This window comes from Dermacentor variabilis, chromosome 3 (assembly GCF_050947875.1).
Source record: "Dermacentor variabilis isolate Ectoservices chromosome 3, ASM5094787v1, whole genome shotgun sequence".
Lineage (NCBI taxonomy): Eukaryota > Metazoa > Arthropoda > Arachnida > Ixodida > Ixodidae > Dermacentor > Dermacentor variabilis.
In genome coordinates, this window is record NC_134570.1 from 153,206,153 (window position 1) to 153,222,567 (window position 16,415).

Genomic DNA, 16,415 nt, shown 5'->3' on the forward strand with positions numbered 1-16,415 from the left:
GATTTTCTATCTGCGAGAGGACAACGTTTATGTAGATTGCTGTTCTGCTTCTACCTATATGACACCTTATTAAGCGGACAATGCCAGCATGCGAGACCGCGGAAGTCTGTATACGGAGCTTCTGTGACCGGGCAACATTTATTATTGCTCTTGAGCGGCAGAGCATGAGTGAAGTACACAGAGATTTCATTAGAAACTTTACAAAACATGTGCTCGTGACAGACAGCACACTTTTGCTATTTGAGGTACATTACTGCAGGAGGCGGACATGATTTGCATCGCTTGTTAACTTTGTATGATATATCATTAGGGTACATATAGGAATTTATTGAATTAAAGTCGACGATTCCTTAAGGCATGTCCAGCTTGCAACGAAACATGAAGGTAGCATCAGTATCAATAAGCCTCGTCAAAGTTGCAGCAGACTGCAACGTCGTCCCTCCTACATTCTTTTTTTATATGCAAAACATCTTTTTATGTAAAGAAGGGCAAATTTCAATATAGAGCATCGATGCATTTCGCAGAACACCTTTGAAATGGACATCAAGGAGCTGGTACGGGACAGCCTCCGAATTAACACCCTTAGAATATGTTGCCTCGGGGCTACAATTCTCGGAGCATATTTCTTCGAGCATTTCCTGAGTATATTTGCCGCAAAACGGCACTGTAATTAGTTGAAGGCAGTGATTTAGGGCACGGCCAGCCCGAATGAGCGCGCTGCGGTCTGCCAAGCTTCGAGCTCCGAGGATAAGTGACGGCGGCAGATTCTCAAGGAGAACGGCCGAACGACTGGAACGGCGGGCGGCCAACTTTCGACATGCGCAGGACGCGCCGTGGCTGCCGTCCGGCGGGAGCGTCCGGGGTGCCCGCCGCGTGTGCAACTTCTCCGTGGACCTGGGCGCGCCGGCGCACATCGTGGACGAGCGCTTCGTCTCGTTCAACCTGGACGCCGCGCTCTTCCGCCGGTCGTGGGACTGGCTGGAACTCGACCTCGAGTGAGTGCTCCCTCTCGGCGCTCCGGCCTGCCCGACGTGGGTGTTGTGAGCTGCGCGTGGCTTATTTTTTTTTTAGAGCGCAGCTCTTTGGCGTCCGTTCCTGGGTTTCGCGTCGGCGTCGTCGTCGGCGTCGTCGTCGGCCTCGTAACCAGCTCCGCCCCCCTTTCATCCCCTCAGCGCTAGCAGCGATCGACTGATACCGCTGGATGCCGCTGACGCCGCTAGAGAGTCAAGATAACGTGACTGCATAGAACACCGTTGCCGCCATGCAGAAAGAGGAGGAAAGGGTCCCCCCCCCTGTTCTTGTGTGGCGGATAGGGTGCTCTTCAGTTGCCGACGCGCCGGTTATTCGTTGTCGCTGAAACCAACTCCGCAGCTGGGGTTGACTCACTATCGGCGTCAGCGGCATCAGTCAGTCGCTGCTATCTCTTCCCTCCTCCCTTTATCGTGTTGTCCGCTTGCTGCGCGCGCTTCTGCCCCCATCGTTTGCCGCTGGGTGTACACGCCGCCCCCCTCCCCCCTCTTCCTGCGAGTCTCCGGTTGTCAAAGCGCCGGCTCGAACTTAGTTCCTTTCTTCGCTCCTCCTCCAATGCAACCCCTGTGCGGTGGCAATCAGAGAGCCAGATCGGTGGCGGCGGATCTGTATATGTGCACCGCCCGAGCCGAAATTGCCGCTGCCGTTCGCCCTGTGCGGTGGCAATCAGAGAGCCAGATCGGTGGCGGCTTGACATAAAGACAAACAGCAATTTCCTAACACTTATGCGGGAGAACATCCCGTTCCTCTCGCTCGTAACGCGTCCCACGGCTGTGACAACCTCGCGAGGCACTTGTATACATCTCGTCTTTGAGAATCAAGCATTGGTGTACCAAGTCGAACATATATCAGTCTATTTCTCCGACCACAAAGCTTCCTTCATGACTGTCAAGAACTGTTAGTGGAGTCTTTGTTAAAGGAATACGTGTGAAAAAAAAAATTCTGTGATAGCGAATACATGTGTTGCTAGATTTCTTTGCCTCAATCTATCGAAAAGGTGAAACAGCTTATTTGCTGCGCTCAAATTTCGCATTAGGAAGTAACGTAATCGTCGGCAATTTTTTTGTCTTTACGTGTGGTTTAGACACAGCCGATTGCTCTTAATGGGGAGCTTTATAGCTACATGCTATTTTTACTCTGGCTTCGCGAAACAAGTAAATCGTCTTTCGTGTGCGTGCTTGTAAGTCATCGCGTTCGCTGACGTTTAGTCATCCCCCATTTGTTTAGGAAGGGCCCGCCGGCACTTGAGCCGCATCAAATAATTGCGAGTTTTAGGAAACTGTATAACAACTTAAGTGTCGCTGCTCTTTTATCGACGGCCAACGATATTCTGGGAGTGTCCATAGCAAATTACACAACAGAACCATCTCAGGAGGGAAAGATATCTTTAAGTCCCGTTTGTTATTTCGACACGCCACGCACGATCTCGGAATTTTACTGAGATGCTTTCGGCTGCGTGCTCTAATTAACCGCGGCACACATCTCGTGCACCAAGCTCTACAGGCGATTCAAGGCCACACATAAAATAACGCCGAAGAGCTAATCTTGTACTTCATCTTTGAAAAGCAGCAGTTCGGTTGATAGCTTATTTATTGCTTGTTGTTCTCGGAAAACTGAATTCCAAGCCTTGATTCTATACGCACCGGAGAGAGAAAGAAAGAGAGAGAGAGATGCAAATGATAGAAAAGCAGGGAGGTTAACCAGACTTAAAACGTCCAGTTTGCTACCCTGCACTAGGGGAAGGGAAAAGGGGAAGTAAAGACGGAAAGAAGAGCGTGACAAAAATAAAAGCGTGAGAAAAAAATATGAAAAGGGCCGAAGCGGGGCCATTATAGTCTTTCTAATAGGCCACTGTCACGTAGAAAAGTCAACAAAGCCTTGACCGGCTTTTGCTGCGACGACACTTTACGCACCAGAAGTTTAAAAAATAGTTATGGGGATGTTTAGAGTATAGAAAGACTGTATTTACAATATACACACAAGCGGAGTGAGTGTAGCTAAGATGGCTGACCAGCAACAACACGCAGCAGCCAGCGTCTCGCGATCTTCTTCTTCCTTCCTCTTCTTTTATCTTTCAGCAACAATATTATGGGGTTTTATGTGCGAAAACCATGACCTGATTATGAAGCACGCCGTAGGGGGGGACACCGGAAAATTGGACCACCTGGGGTTCTTTAACGTGCACTTAAATCAAAGTACACGGGCGTTTTCCCATTTCGCCCCCATCGAAATGCGACCGCCGTGGCCGGGATTCGGTGCCGCGACCTCGTGCTTAGCAGCCCGACACCATAGCCACTAAACAACCACGGCGGGTCACACCGTGATTTGTGTGCTGCTCTGTGGAGACACGTTTGATGACTGAGATGAAATTGAGTTTCAGAATGCTGTTGGTCTGAGCGCTGACAATTTCTTCTCTTTACTGGACGCTTATCTCAGTAGCACTTTTATCCTAGTAGTATCTTTATTATGCGACCTATTTCTTTCTGAAATGGACATAACCCTTGACGACAGCCTTAAGGGGACACGTGTGTTAAAAGTTGTTAGATACGTGGACGATTTTTTAATTACAGTAAACCAACAATATTCTTTAACTAGTTACGACAAAATTAACAATGCTTTGAATATTTTTAAACGCTACGGCAATGCATATCATACTGACCGCAAATAAAGACGGGGACAGCGGAAGAGAACACAAAAACTACACGGGCGGTAACTTTCAAGTGTAACTTTCAGTGTTCTCTTCCGCTGTCCTCGTTTTTATTTGCGGTTAATATGATATGCAGTAAACACCAACTAGGCCAAACTGAAGTTCTTCTGAAGCTACGGCAATGGCCTATCTCTACCTAGAGATTGCGCTTAGAAGCTCATGTGCCCACCTGCTCGAGCCTCGTGTTTAGAATCGGGTCCACCAGCTTTTAAGGGCCGGATAAGCTCTTTCGATTATGACTTCGGTGGCAGAAATCTTGTTGCAGAAGCTCAAACGCAGCATTAATCGCAAGGTGAGTGAGGGAGTTGAGCAGGATTCTCGAAGAAAGACACAAGTGACACCTTATTTCCGCAAGGTGAGCCACGACCGGCGGCTCACAGGTGGAGCTAACAGGTGTAGTACCTGTTGTCTTCCGCCCCGAAGAATATGGCTCGCTTGTGCCCCCGAATCACGGGATGTGCCGTGCAAACATGCAAAGCCAAGCATGCAAAACGCTACGTGCAGTGTTCCTCTGAAGCGGTATACCAGGTACCGCTAAGCGGCGGAAAAATCTACGTCGGGCAGACCGGGCGTTGGGTGAACGGGCGAATGAAGAAACACGCCAACAATAAAAAAAAATATGTATGCGCATCTTCCCGCGTATGTTTCCCGTGTATGACATGTGAACCATGTCGGTCATGCTGTCGTGAGCCACTTCTTCCTGAGGTGAGCATCATGGGCAGAAGTAGAGATGAAACCGTGCGAGAACTGCTAGAGGCATATCATATTTATGTCTGTGGTCAAGCTAGTTAGTGTTGGTCAAACATTAGTATCCTTATATTACGGGGAAATAAAATTACTAATAGGTTTGCCTCATGCAAGAGGACTTGTCCTTAGCGCTTTGCCGCCCTCCGGTAGCAGGTGTGAGCGATATATATATATATATATATATATATATATATATATGTATATATAGTATGTGTATAGAGTATGTATATACCTGCCGATTAATGTGTCGTTACATAATGTTATGACAAGGCGCTGTGCACTCCACTGCAGTAAAATGAACGCAGCAGGCTGATGCTTCCTACATTTTCTTCTTATTTCATTACTTATTAGGGGCCTGAATCGCCTTTTAAAAGGCATTACAGCAAGCGTAGTGTATCAAGTTAATTAGCAACAGTAGTCTTTTATTCCTTGAAAGCGTGAAAAAAGGCGGCATTTGATATTATACAAACAGGACCTTGGGCAAGAAAGTTCCAGTCTTGAGTGGTAAGAATAAAAAGAAGGGTCACCTCTAAAAGTAGCCTTATATACAGAATAATTAAGTATGTATTTATTGCACAATAATTCATGTCGCATTTGTCGTTAAAAAGCGCACACTAACAAGTTAGTCATTGAGTGCAAGCATTGTGAAAACTAAAAAAAAAAATTCTTTTGCATCATCATCACCAAATTGGTCGTCTGTATCGATACTAAGCGCGGTGAACTAAAACGAAGACGGAAATTGCAAAAACCATGTCGCGTACGCAAATGTTTACAATAGGCTGAAGGAGATGGATGTTCTTCACGTTGATGCAGGGTGCGCAACTTCCGTGGAGTAGCGGGGGCCAATCATGTCTTTGTGCACTGCCTCCCTCCCCGCCCCAACGATTGACGTGATTTCAAGAGCCATGCATGCATAACCGCAATGTTTTGCACGTGATGTACTGTCTTCCAACTATTGGACAAAACAGGAAAAGCAAGTCGCGCGCACAAATGCGCGCACCATGACTGAAGGGGATTAAGAGTTGTCTTTCACATTTGCGCCGCGTGCAATTGGTACCGTCTAGAACATGGTATGGTCGCGGCGTATTTCCGGCTCTTGCAATGTCTTTCGACGCCCGAGGTACAGGAAAGCACGTCCTCCGGCATAAACTTTTCTTACTCGGAGAGAACCCGCGCTCTGGCAGTGACGTGTACACCCCACACGGAACGCCCGAAGCGACGCGTGCCGTTTCCACACCGCAGGAACCCTCGCCTGCTGGCGCTGTGTCGGTCGCTGGCGCCGAGCATCCTCCGCGTGGGCGGCACCACGAGCAACCTGCTGCTGTTCAACGAGAAGAACCGCACCGCACCGGACCCGGTGCGCGACTGGCAGAACAACCTGCTCTACCCGGAGTACAAGGGGCCCCTCGTCATGCACGGTACGCACGCGAAGGGCGCATGCGCCGCAGGTGGGCGCGCTAGCAGTGGGGGAGCACTCGAAACGGCAAAAGCGTTTCGCTTCGGAACGCGAAACGGCAAAAGCGTTTCGCTTCGGAACGCGAAACGGCAAGAGCGTTTCCCTTCAGAACGCGAAACGGCAAAAGCGTTTCCCTTCAGATCGAGTGCCAAATCGGAAAAGTCTAACAAAATTCGCCGGGCCCGTACGTGAGCCTTGTGCGTATTAGATAGAGCCGCAAGATGGTGTCCCCGCGTGGCAGTATATCCCGGTGCCGTTCTCAGAAAGAAATCGTGAAATGTAACTAGGAGCAGCGGTGTGCAAATGTCGCCTAACTGAGGTGAGAAAAGAAAGGACAAAACGGTACACACAAGGAGAACGCGGACGCAGTGCTATCAGTTTTCGTGCGCCGAGCGCAAGTAACAGCAGAAAAAAAAATCATTGAACAGTCTAAACGCGCAGGGTAAAGAAAAAATATCGATAACGTGGTGCAGACGTCAACTGAGCGTAACTGTCATTTGCTAACGTACAAATTTTGTCCGTCATAAAATGCATGCGAATGCGAGCTCACTCACAAAGTACCTTTTCTAGGAATAGCAAAATTGTCACTATTATTCCAAACTGCGTGCCTTCTGTCCCTCAGACAGGGGTACAGAAAGCGACAGGATAGGGAACATGGATGCAGCTCGTCGCAATCGACGTGTCTAGCCCCTGTCAATGATCACTTCTGTAGTCGTATACGGACACATGTAGGTCGTTGTGTTGAAATTTTAGCACCTGACAAGCGCTTGGCTCTCCGTTAGCTTTCTTTAACTCGAGCTTCCCTTGTGGCCTGCTTTTGTTTTCTTGGAAGACACGAAATGATAGCGTCAAGTTCCCCACTGGCTGCATAATTGCCGTTACGTTTCCAATAGGACAAGCAGGTAACCGCGTGAATTAAATACGCGAGCCTTCTCGATTCCCTACACACCAGATTTTGTTATCCCCAGGCGACGACTGGATTCGTCTGAACACGTTCGTGAAGGCTGTCGGCTGGGAGCTTCTGTTCAGTCTTAACGGGCTGAACCGGCGCAGCGGGGCCTGGGATTCGTCCAACGCCGTGCGTCTGCTGCGGTTCAGCGACCTGCTCAAGCTCAAAGTGCACTGGCAGCTCGGAAGCGGTACGTGCGGCCAACACCGGCTACGAAATCTCGTGTACTCCCATCCTTGATGCCGTCGCATGTAGCTTCAGCGGCTGGCAATCTAGTTTTCTGTGCTCAGATCAACGTGCAGATTCTTACTGATTGGAATCAAGGGCCAATTCTGTTCTTTGTGTTTCCGTTCGATCTAACGGTCATGGAAAAGCGAGTAAACACGTACGCGTCTGATTTCATCTTGATGCCTTAGTTTGCTCAATCCCAGCGAATGGGCACGGCGCCAGAGCTGCGTCTCTTGTCGTTCGTATGTATCCTGTTTACATTGACAACACATATTCATTTGGAGCTTGCTTCTCAGAGTAAAATAACTCCTCCTGACGTTTCTTCCGCTAGCCACTAACCAGTGCAGTAATGAAGGAGTGGCCGCAACCCGAATTCCAGTTGGTCCAGCTTAGGACTTTAAGAAAAAAGAAAGTACTTTTGTAGTGGAGATGATGACCCAAAAGTGAAGCCAGGCAGCCGTCATTTCACTAAGAGCAAAAAATAAACATTGGGCGTATAGTGGATAGCCAGAACTACCTATATTCTCACTTGCTGGAAGTTGAAGACGGCCAATTTTGCCGGCTCAAGTGCATCGCTGTGTCAGAGCGCCTTGTCAAATTCTACGGAAGACCACGAGATCAGTATTGTAACCGAAACCATGCCGCTCGGGCAACGTGGACTGTCTCTATAGGACTAGCATATACGCCGGAGACATGCGAGGCGACGGGAGAGTCCACGTGAGAATCCGAGTTAAGAAGGGACAGCCGCACTGGCTGTCCCTTCTCATGGCGTGGCTTTGGTTATAGTATTCTGCCAGAAGGTGACATTTTAGCCAGAAACAACGGGCCTTTATTTTCCCAATCGCATAGCATTTACCTGAACAGAGCAAAAGCACCTATCTGTGAGCGGATTCCAGCTAGCCCGGCTCTTTCAGAGGCGCTCACTAGAGCTCTGGTGGCAAGATGGTAGCGTTGCCACGTGCGCAGCGGGGCTCATGCGCTGCACGCCTGCACACGCAGAGCTCGAGGCCACCGGTCTGGTGCATGCGGACGAGCTGGCGCGCGACTACGGTGCTTTGCGGCACCTGCTCCTCTTCTGGCCGGCGAAGGGCCACCTCGTGGGTCCGGACATCGGGGACACCTCGCCGGACGCCCTCGCATTCCTCGACAGGTGGGCGAGAGAGGATTAGGGTCGTGCGCACAGGCTAACCGAGCACGTGCCTCTCTGTCATGGTGACTCTGTCGGGGGACGCAGGGCGAATGTGCTGCGACAGCTGCACGCGTCGACGAGTGCCAAATCGAGTCGACGATAAATGAATCTTACACATTTTAAGAACGAACGAACAAACACATCGGCCCAGACACAGCGTTAAGGGATACTATGGTTAGGGGAAAGAAAAAGAAAAATTAATGTCTCATTTTTGTTCTCGCCGGATATAGTTTTGAGCATTTTCACCACCACGACACAACAGACGGTGCCAATTAGCTACCACCTATCTGCTTTCACTGGTCATTCCTAAACGAGCATAAATAAATAAATAAATAAATAAATAAATAAATAAATAAATAAATAAATAAATAGTGACCTCACAGTAAGGGCTGAGCTTTATGAGTCCGAGAGAGACGACGAATGACCCTAGGTGCAGTCCACGCTGATGATGCGCCCACAAGTGCGATGAAGACGGGCACCCACATGGTGACGATAATATACAGATGGCGAAACATTCTAATTATTTCCATTAATTATAATGTTGAGTGCAATAAATAAAGAATATATATGCCTGAGATCTCCGAAATACCAAAGAATACCAAATCGCAGCTGCATCTGGCGCGCGTAGCCAAGGAGATCGCACTGGCGTGCTGCGTACAGCGTCGATACCGCGGCCGCAACGGGGTGTCGCGACGAGCGCTTTGGCCGCTGACATGAGGAAGTTTCCTTTCTCGATGGCCGCTGAGAACCGCGTGCTCCAATTAGTCTCTGTGGGTGACGCAGCTTTGGGGGCGTGGTGAGGCGAGGTAGCCCAAGCGCCCAGTCGAGAGAGCGACGCGCGCGCGTGAACTGGAGGTATCGCCGTTAAAGATAAAATTAACCAAGATACCCAACCTTTGGATGGAGCTTTTCCCTCCTTGCTGTAACCCCCCTGTGTATTTTTCAGCACGTTAGTGGAGACGAAAGGAGAGAGGAAGCCACGCATAATTTCGATAACTGTACTTCTAACACCACTTAAACTTGATGAGTTGAATTTTTTTTTCGGGGGGGGGGGGGTGAGGGGGAGCTAAAATTCATGAGGCGACCGCCCTCGATAGTTAGTTCATGCTATGATTAATTAAAATATAGTTTCAGGACCCCTTTAACGAATTCAAGGTATGTTAAATTTAATACCAAACTTTGAATACCCATCTAAGACAGCGCAACGAGCGATGCAACGAAAACGGATAATCAAAACGTTAAGAGACAGGAAGATAGTGGTCTAGATTAGAGGGCAACGAGGGTAGCCGATATTCTGTTTAAGATATCGAGAAAAAAAAATTGAGTTGAGCTGGTCGCGTGTAATTCCTACGACAAATAAGCGATGATAAATTTCAGCAACAGAATGAGTGTCTATAGGCGGTAAAGACAGACGAGACCGCTCGAAGATTAGGTGGTGCGATCAAATTACTGAATTTGCAGGTACAGGATGGAGCGAGTTGACGCAAGACAGGGGTCATTGGATATCGTTCAGAGAAGAATTCGTCCTGCAGTGGCCTTTAGATAGGCTGGTGACGACGATGTTCATGATTTGGCATTATGAGATAAGCGCTGAAGTATAACGTCTACTAGCTTACGGCACGAGTAGGGGACATACGCAGGTCGTTGTCACCCGCTTGTATTTTGAGAGTCATGCTTGTCCTATTACTGCTGCGGTCTAGCAGCGACTGCCCACGAGCACGAACGGTAAGGTTGCTCGATCGCCAGCTGATATTGTTTCCATTCTTCTTTCACAACAGTTTCATCGAGGACGCGTACAAGAGCATCGACGCCGTCACGTTCCACCAGTAAGTATCTCGCTATTACATTTATTTTATTATAATTGCTAATAATATTCTTAATATTATTATGGTTTGTTGCTGTGATTGGACTTAAGTGTAACGTCCGCCCGTGGGCACCAGCTGCACAGCTGCGCCATCGAGAGAGAGAGAATCAACTTTTGTGCTGAGCCCTTAGTGACGGTTGGTGCGCGCTGGCACCAGATGGGGTGGAACCTTCTTCTCAGGTCCCGTATGCGTCCAGCAGTTCCTGGCCCCTAGCCGCCAGCGCGAGCTGGGTCGGTAGGTCGGGGCTGGACAACAAGGTCTCCCATCGCTCGGGGGGGTTGGGGCTGGGGAGGGTGGGGGGTAGGGATGGTGGGGGGTTCTTGAGCTTAGTGCACTCTGCAAGGATGTGTGCTAGAGTGCCTTTTGACCGTCTGCAAAAAGGGCAAGAAGTGTCATGCTCTGTTGGGAACATCTTGTGCAAGAGCACGGAATGCGCTAGCGACCCCGCTTGCGTGCGTCGCACGATCGTTTGCTGCATTCGGTTGAGTTGCGGATGCGGACGGGGAAGCCTACATCTGCCGCTTCTGTACATTTACGTGATTTCCTTGTAGCTTGTCACGGGGTGCGGTAGCTCTGGCTCGTCCTCGGCCCGGATTGAAAGTTCTCGGGCATAGTGGTCGGCGAGTGCGTTGCCTTCCACGTGCGGGTGAGCCGGGACCCACACGAGCTCAACGGCCCGTCCCGGTGATTTGCATTTGGTGAGGATCGCTAGTGCCGCGGGAGAGATGTTCCCCTTGCGGTAGCTTGCGTAGGCGGTCTGGGAGTCTGTGACCACGGTCCTCACTCCCGGTTGTGCGAGTGCGAGGGCCACGGCCAGTTCTTCTGCTTCGGCTGTATTCGTCATTCGTATCGACGCGCCTGTGACCAGTTTATCAATGGTGGTGACGACCGCCGTTGCTCTTGTTCCGTGCTTGGGAAGCGAGGCGTCCGCGTAGAGGACCTCGGGGTCCTCTTCCAGCTGTCGAGCCAGTGCCTTGGTCCGCGCAGAGCGTCTCTCGTTGTTCCTCCCCGGCTGCATGTTCCGGGGGAGGGGCTTGGTTTTAATAATGTCTCTCCACGTTGTGGGGAGCGGCTCCGTTGTCGGTAGCTGTTCAATTTGCCATCCTATCTTGCGTAGGACGGCCCGACCGTGCTCTGTCCGGCTCAGCCTTACTCTCTGATGGGATAGGTGTGCTTCCGCCAGCTCTTCCACCATGTTGTGGGCACCCATTTCCAGCAGCTTCTGCGTTGACGAGTAGACTGGGATGCTCGTGGCGAGTTTGACTGCTTTCCTTATCGTCGTGTTCAGCGCCTCGCGGTTCACCTTCGCAAGCTGGAGGTACGGGGCGGAGTACGTTACGCGTGACACGACGAATGCCTGCACCAGGCGCAGTGCGTCTTCTTCTTTGATTCCTCTGTTCCGGTTGGTGACTCTCCTGATCATGCTCAGGACTTGCTCGAATGTGGTCTTGATTTTGTTGACGGCTGCGTGCGCCTTGCCGTCGCTGCGCAACAGCAGGCCCAGTATCCGGATCTGCTGCGTTGGTTTGATCTCTGTGCCGTCGATGGTGATGATTATGTTCGGCGGCGGCTCTTTCTTTGGTCTTCCGGGCTGTACCATGAGCAGCTCCGATTTCTGTGGAGCGCAGCTCAGGCCGCAGGTCCTGGCATACTCGTGGATGGTCGTTGCCGCTCTCTGCAGGGCTTCCTCCGCCCAGGCATCGGACTCCGCGCGGTTCGTCCACACCGTTATATCGTCGGCATAGAACGCGTGGTCCACGCCCTCGATCTGATTGAGTAGTTCGGGCAAGGGCAGGAGTGCTAGGTTGAAAAGCAGAGGCGACAGGACAGACCCCTGCGGGGTACCCCTGTCTCCGAGCTCCACAGGCTCTGACCGTTCATTTCCTATCCGGATAGTTGCTGTTCTATTGGTTAGGAAATCTTTAATATAGCCGTAGGTCTTCCGGCCACACCCCGTCTTGCGCAGGTTCTCGAGCACGCTGGCGTGGGACACGTTGTCGAAGGCCCCTTTGAGGTCCAAAGCCAGTATATCCCGGGGCGCGTGCCTCGTTGCTCTTTTAATCACTAGTTCGTGTAATTGGATCAGGACGTCTTGGGTGCTCAGGTGCTGGCGGATTCCATACATCGTCGCCGGCATCTGATTTGTCTCGTCCAGGTGCAGGAGTGCTAGGTTGAAAAGCAGAGGCGACAGGACAGACCCCTGCGGGGTACCCCTGTCTCCGAGCTCCACAGGCTCTGACCGTTCATTTCCTATCCGGATAGTTGCTGTTCTATTGGTTAGGAAATCTTTAATATAGCCGTAGGTCTTCCGGCCACACCCCGTCTTGCGCAGGTTCTCGAGCACGCTGGCGTGGGACACGTTGTCGAAGGCCCCTTTGAGGTCCAAAGCCAGTATATCCCGGGGCGCGTGCCTCGTTGCTCTTTTAATCACTAGTTCGTGTAATTGGATCAGGACGTCTTGGGTGCTCAGGTGCTGGCGGATTCCATACATCGTCGCCGGCATCTGATTTGTCTCGTCCAGGTGCGCTTGAAGTCTTCTGAGAACCATGCGTTCCATGACCTTGCCCACACAGGACGTGAGCGAGATGGGGCGCATTTTCTCGATGGTCAGAGGTTTGCCGGGTTTAGGTATGAACCGTACCTCGGCCTCTTTCCATTCTGCGGGCAACTTCGAGCTTTCCCAGGTTCTGTTGATGTGACCCAGGAGCCCGCGTGCCGCCGCATCACTCATGTTATTGAGCAAGCTCCAAGTGGCAGCTGCCGCTCGGTGAAGAAGGGAAATCCGAAAGCTGCGCCGAGCTGCTTGCCGTGTGAGAGAGTACTTCAACGAGACGCGCGTTCGTTATGCTACCCTACACAGGAGAGAAAAATGGGTTGAGAGACGAGAAGAAAGAAAGGAGGGATCGGACATTCGAGAGCATTGAGAACATTGAGGGTTTCGCCTTGTCAGAAGGTGCACATACAGACTATACAGTCCATCACTGAGGTCTCTGGAGTTGAGAAACTGCGGCGTGTTGCTTTCTCGGCTCGAGACATCGGCTGCACTGCCTGGCGAACATACGGCAAGTCTGTGTGGATACAAATAACCAATTCGCTGTGTTCGCTGAGCGTAAGATTTTTGTTGTATTCGTAGCAAGATAGTGTAAATGGAAAGACTAGTAGAAGTCAAAGGAAAAGGGGTGAAGAGGCGCGATGGGAGGACGTGCCGAGTGTTTTCACTCCAAGAGCAGCACGCTGCCGCGGAGAGAGTTATTTGAGTTACTTTAACAAAATAAAAAAAATCCATCCCCAGAAGGTGAATATATCAGGGCTGGGAAAGCAAAAACGCCTCCAAGGATGCGCCCCCTCCGCCCCCCCCCCTCGGTCAGTCTCAGAAGGCTGACCCAAAGTTCCTATACTCATCTCTGTAGTACGCTGCGGCACTGTGGAAGCTGCAGGGCTCGTTAGCCGATATGAAAGGTGAAAGCTTCTCCAGATGTGTTCATCTACGCCACGTTGTCTGCTCGTCGTCTGCTCGGCGTCTTTTTGTCGTCATCTCACTCCATTGTCGGTACTTGCTCTCCGCAGTTGACACAGCTTGGTTATTACGCCTGAAAATTAAAGGAAACGATAAGGCTAATAACTTACTCCGAGCCCGACAATGTGTAACTATAGTAACGTTACTTAAGTTGCAGCAGTCGGGAACCATGCATCGTTACATGCTCAAACTAAGGCTATTAAGCATTCAACATTGCGCTGCCGAAACTCGCTTGATAACGAAGCTCGACAGCTCAATTTTCGCTTGCCCGTAACAGTTTGTGGCTGCCACAAACTGTAACATGATTCAAAGTAGAATCAGGTTCTAAAGTTTAATGCGTGCCTGGCAAACAATGCAATGTTCCACTAGAAGTGCCTAAAGTTAGTGGAATCAATGGGACCTAAAGTTTTCATCTTCCTTCTTGTCAGAACTTGTATCCTCCCCTGTATATATTGACAAAATCTGGTTCTTGTTGACAATTTCGTCAATGATGTGGTCCATTTGTCGCATCTTCTCTTCTTCCTCGATCACGTGTTTTACGTATTTCTTCCACTTCTGTTGACTTGCTTGAGCAATAATATCTGCAGCATGTTCCTTCAGCTCTTGTACTTTAAATACGCGGTTCGCAGAAGCCACAAAATTCTTCATGTCGCTCCGCACCAGCTCTATGGAGCTGAGCTGGCAGTGATAGAGTGGTAGCCTTAAAGCGAGCTGTACCACAGCGGCAGCCATGCAGTCCACACGGCATGCGTTGTCATCAACTTTCGCAATCTCTATGTTTTATACACTTCACTTACTATATCGCCACTCTAGGGAAGCCTATTTTGTGAAATCCATGCCTGCATTTCTTCTGTGAGGCTACTCATGCAGGGAACGTTTTCTCGCCGGTGGTGCGGCGCATTGTCCAGGGCTATCACACTGCCCTGTGGAAGGCGTGGTAGCAGTGTTTCTTGGAACCACTTTTTATAGTGGGACGCTTCCATCGCTTCGTCGTAGTCTTCTGTGTCTTTTTTCGCTTGAAATACTTCTCCGGCACATTGCGTTAACCCATTCTCGTTCCCATAGTGTGTCACAATCAATCGGGTCCTCTTACCACTTGGGTTCTGCAGGCCAGCTGAGTGGCTGGCCCTGTTTGCTTAGCGTTGGCTTGTTCAACACTTTTAACACTGTCGTCGATCCACACCTTATCAGCCGTGTGCCCTACGTTAACCCACGTTTCGTCATTGTAGAAAATTGGCCTGCCTTGGCGCTGCAATTCTCTAATTTACCGCAACCACTTACGGTGGCACTGTAAGCATCAAGGAGAGCGTTGCGGGACCGTTTATTAAAGTGAAAACCGATCTTCCCGAGCATGTGATGCATTGTTTCTGGTAAAGGTGGAGGCAATGTTTCATCCTCGTTCAAATTAGTGGCAAGCACCGTGGGGAGTTGGTTCCACTTTAAATTGCAATGTACCAGACTTGTCGCAGCCCACTCAAGTCAAAATTGTTGAGTTTCTTCTTCCGTAGTTGACCTCAGCCCCCACGGAAAAAGCTCTTCGGCGACACTACTTCAGCGTTTCCTTGAAATTCAGAACCGCACCGGTACAGGCAGCGTTCGCTGGTATTTGTGAGGAACACGGTTTTCTTTAGGACAACGTTCGTACTATAGCGCTTTTACCCAGTAATTTTTTGACCGAGCCGAATGCTTTTAGCACGAACAACCATGCTTCTTTCACAATACACTGAATATTGATGTGTGGCGCTCCGAAAATTCATCCTATGCTCTTTCAGCGATCACCACGTACCGTACTAGAGCGGAGTAGCAAATTATTGGCGCAGTGAACAATTCGGCATCGTCAACGCATGACGGGTGCTGATGTTGGGGGGCCATCTGCTAAGTTGACATCAATACTTTTACGACTCGGCACCGCTTCTGGTGTCCTATCAGCATCAAAACAAACAACTGATATAAATAATAACGACAAAGCATACCTAATGCTTTGCCTTCAACGTCTGATAAGACTTAGGGATTACGCATTTTGCCACTTACTAAGGCCAAAGCCTTAATGTGACACAAAAGGGAAATACTAAGTCGACGTGGACTGTTTAAATACCATTCCAGATACCTCGCAACGCTTGTTTCGCGCCAAGACTTAGTTCACGAGAAAATTGCATCTCATTGGTCCGAATGCCTTCTTCGAAATTCAGATCTCCCGGGGGGAGCGCTGACGTTGCATAGGTCATCAGCACCCTTTGCTGTCGTCGATGAGTAAAACGGCACTCGACAGATGGCGGTACCGACCCAAGGTGGATTCGTCGCTGCAGCTGCTTTTATTGCTATAGCAATCATATGGACACTCCAGGCGCATTTCTGCCGTCGCCGTCGCCGTGAGATTCCGTATGAGTGAAAACGTGTGAGGGCGAGCCGGCAAACGTAAAGCCCCTTAAACTTCGTAAAGTAGCGCCACACTTTGAATAATGCCGCCTCCTCCTCGCGCGCTCTGGCCGAGGCCGCCGCCGCGTCGCTATTGGCCTAATAGCACCACGTGGGCTCTCGCGCCTTGCTTCAGCGCCATTTTTGCTCGAGAAGCGTCTACGGAGTGGCGAGGAGCGTATGTTGGCGCCGTCGCTACGCTCGAGCAGTGTAGGTGGCGCCACGGTCGAGGAGGGAGCGTGAAAGAGAGGAGAAACGAGGAGGAGTGAAGGCGGAGGAGAAGAGTGTCGCTACTTTACGAAGTTTAAGGAGT

The 16,415-nt window shown here is 50.2% G+C and overlaps 1 protein-coding gene across 1 annotated transcript in view; it reads left to right on the plus strand.

Moving 5' to 3' along the window:
- Nucleotides 1-828: 828 nt before the first annotated feature.
- Nucleotides 829-16,415, plus strand: part of LOC142574817 (heparanase-like) — a 56,855-nt gene continuing 41,268 nt past the window's right edge. The window contains exons 1-5 of the mRNA XM_075683825.1: nt 829-995; nt 5,726-5,901; nt 6,908-7,078; nt 8,116-8,266; nt 10,084-10,131. Coding sequence (XP_075539940.1) covers nt 5,895-5,901; nt 6,908-7,078; nt 8,116-8,266; nt 10,084-10,131 — 377 coding nt within the window. The 5' untranslated portion in view covers nt 829-995; nt 5,726-5,894. The remainder of the gene's footprint in view (nt 996-5,725; nt 5,902-6,907; nt 7,079-8,115; nt 8,267-10,083; nt 10,132-16,415) is intronic.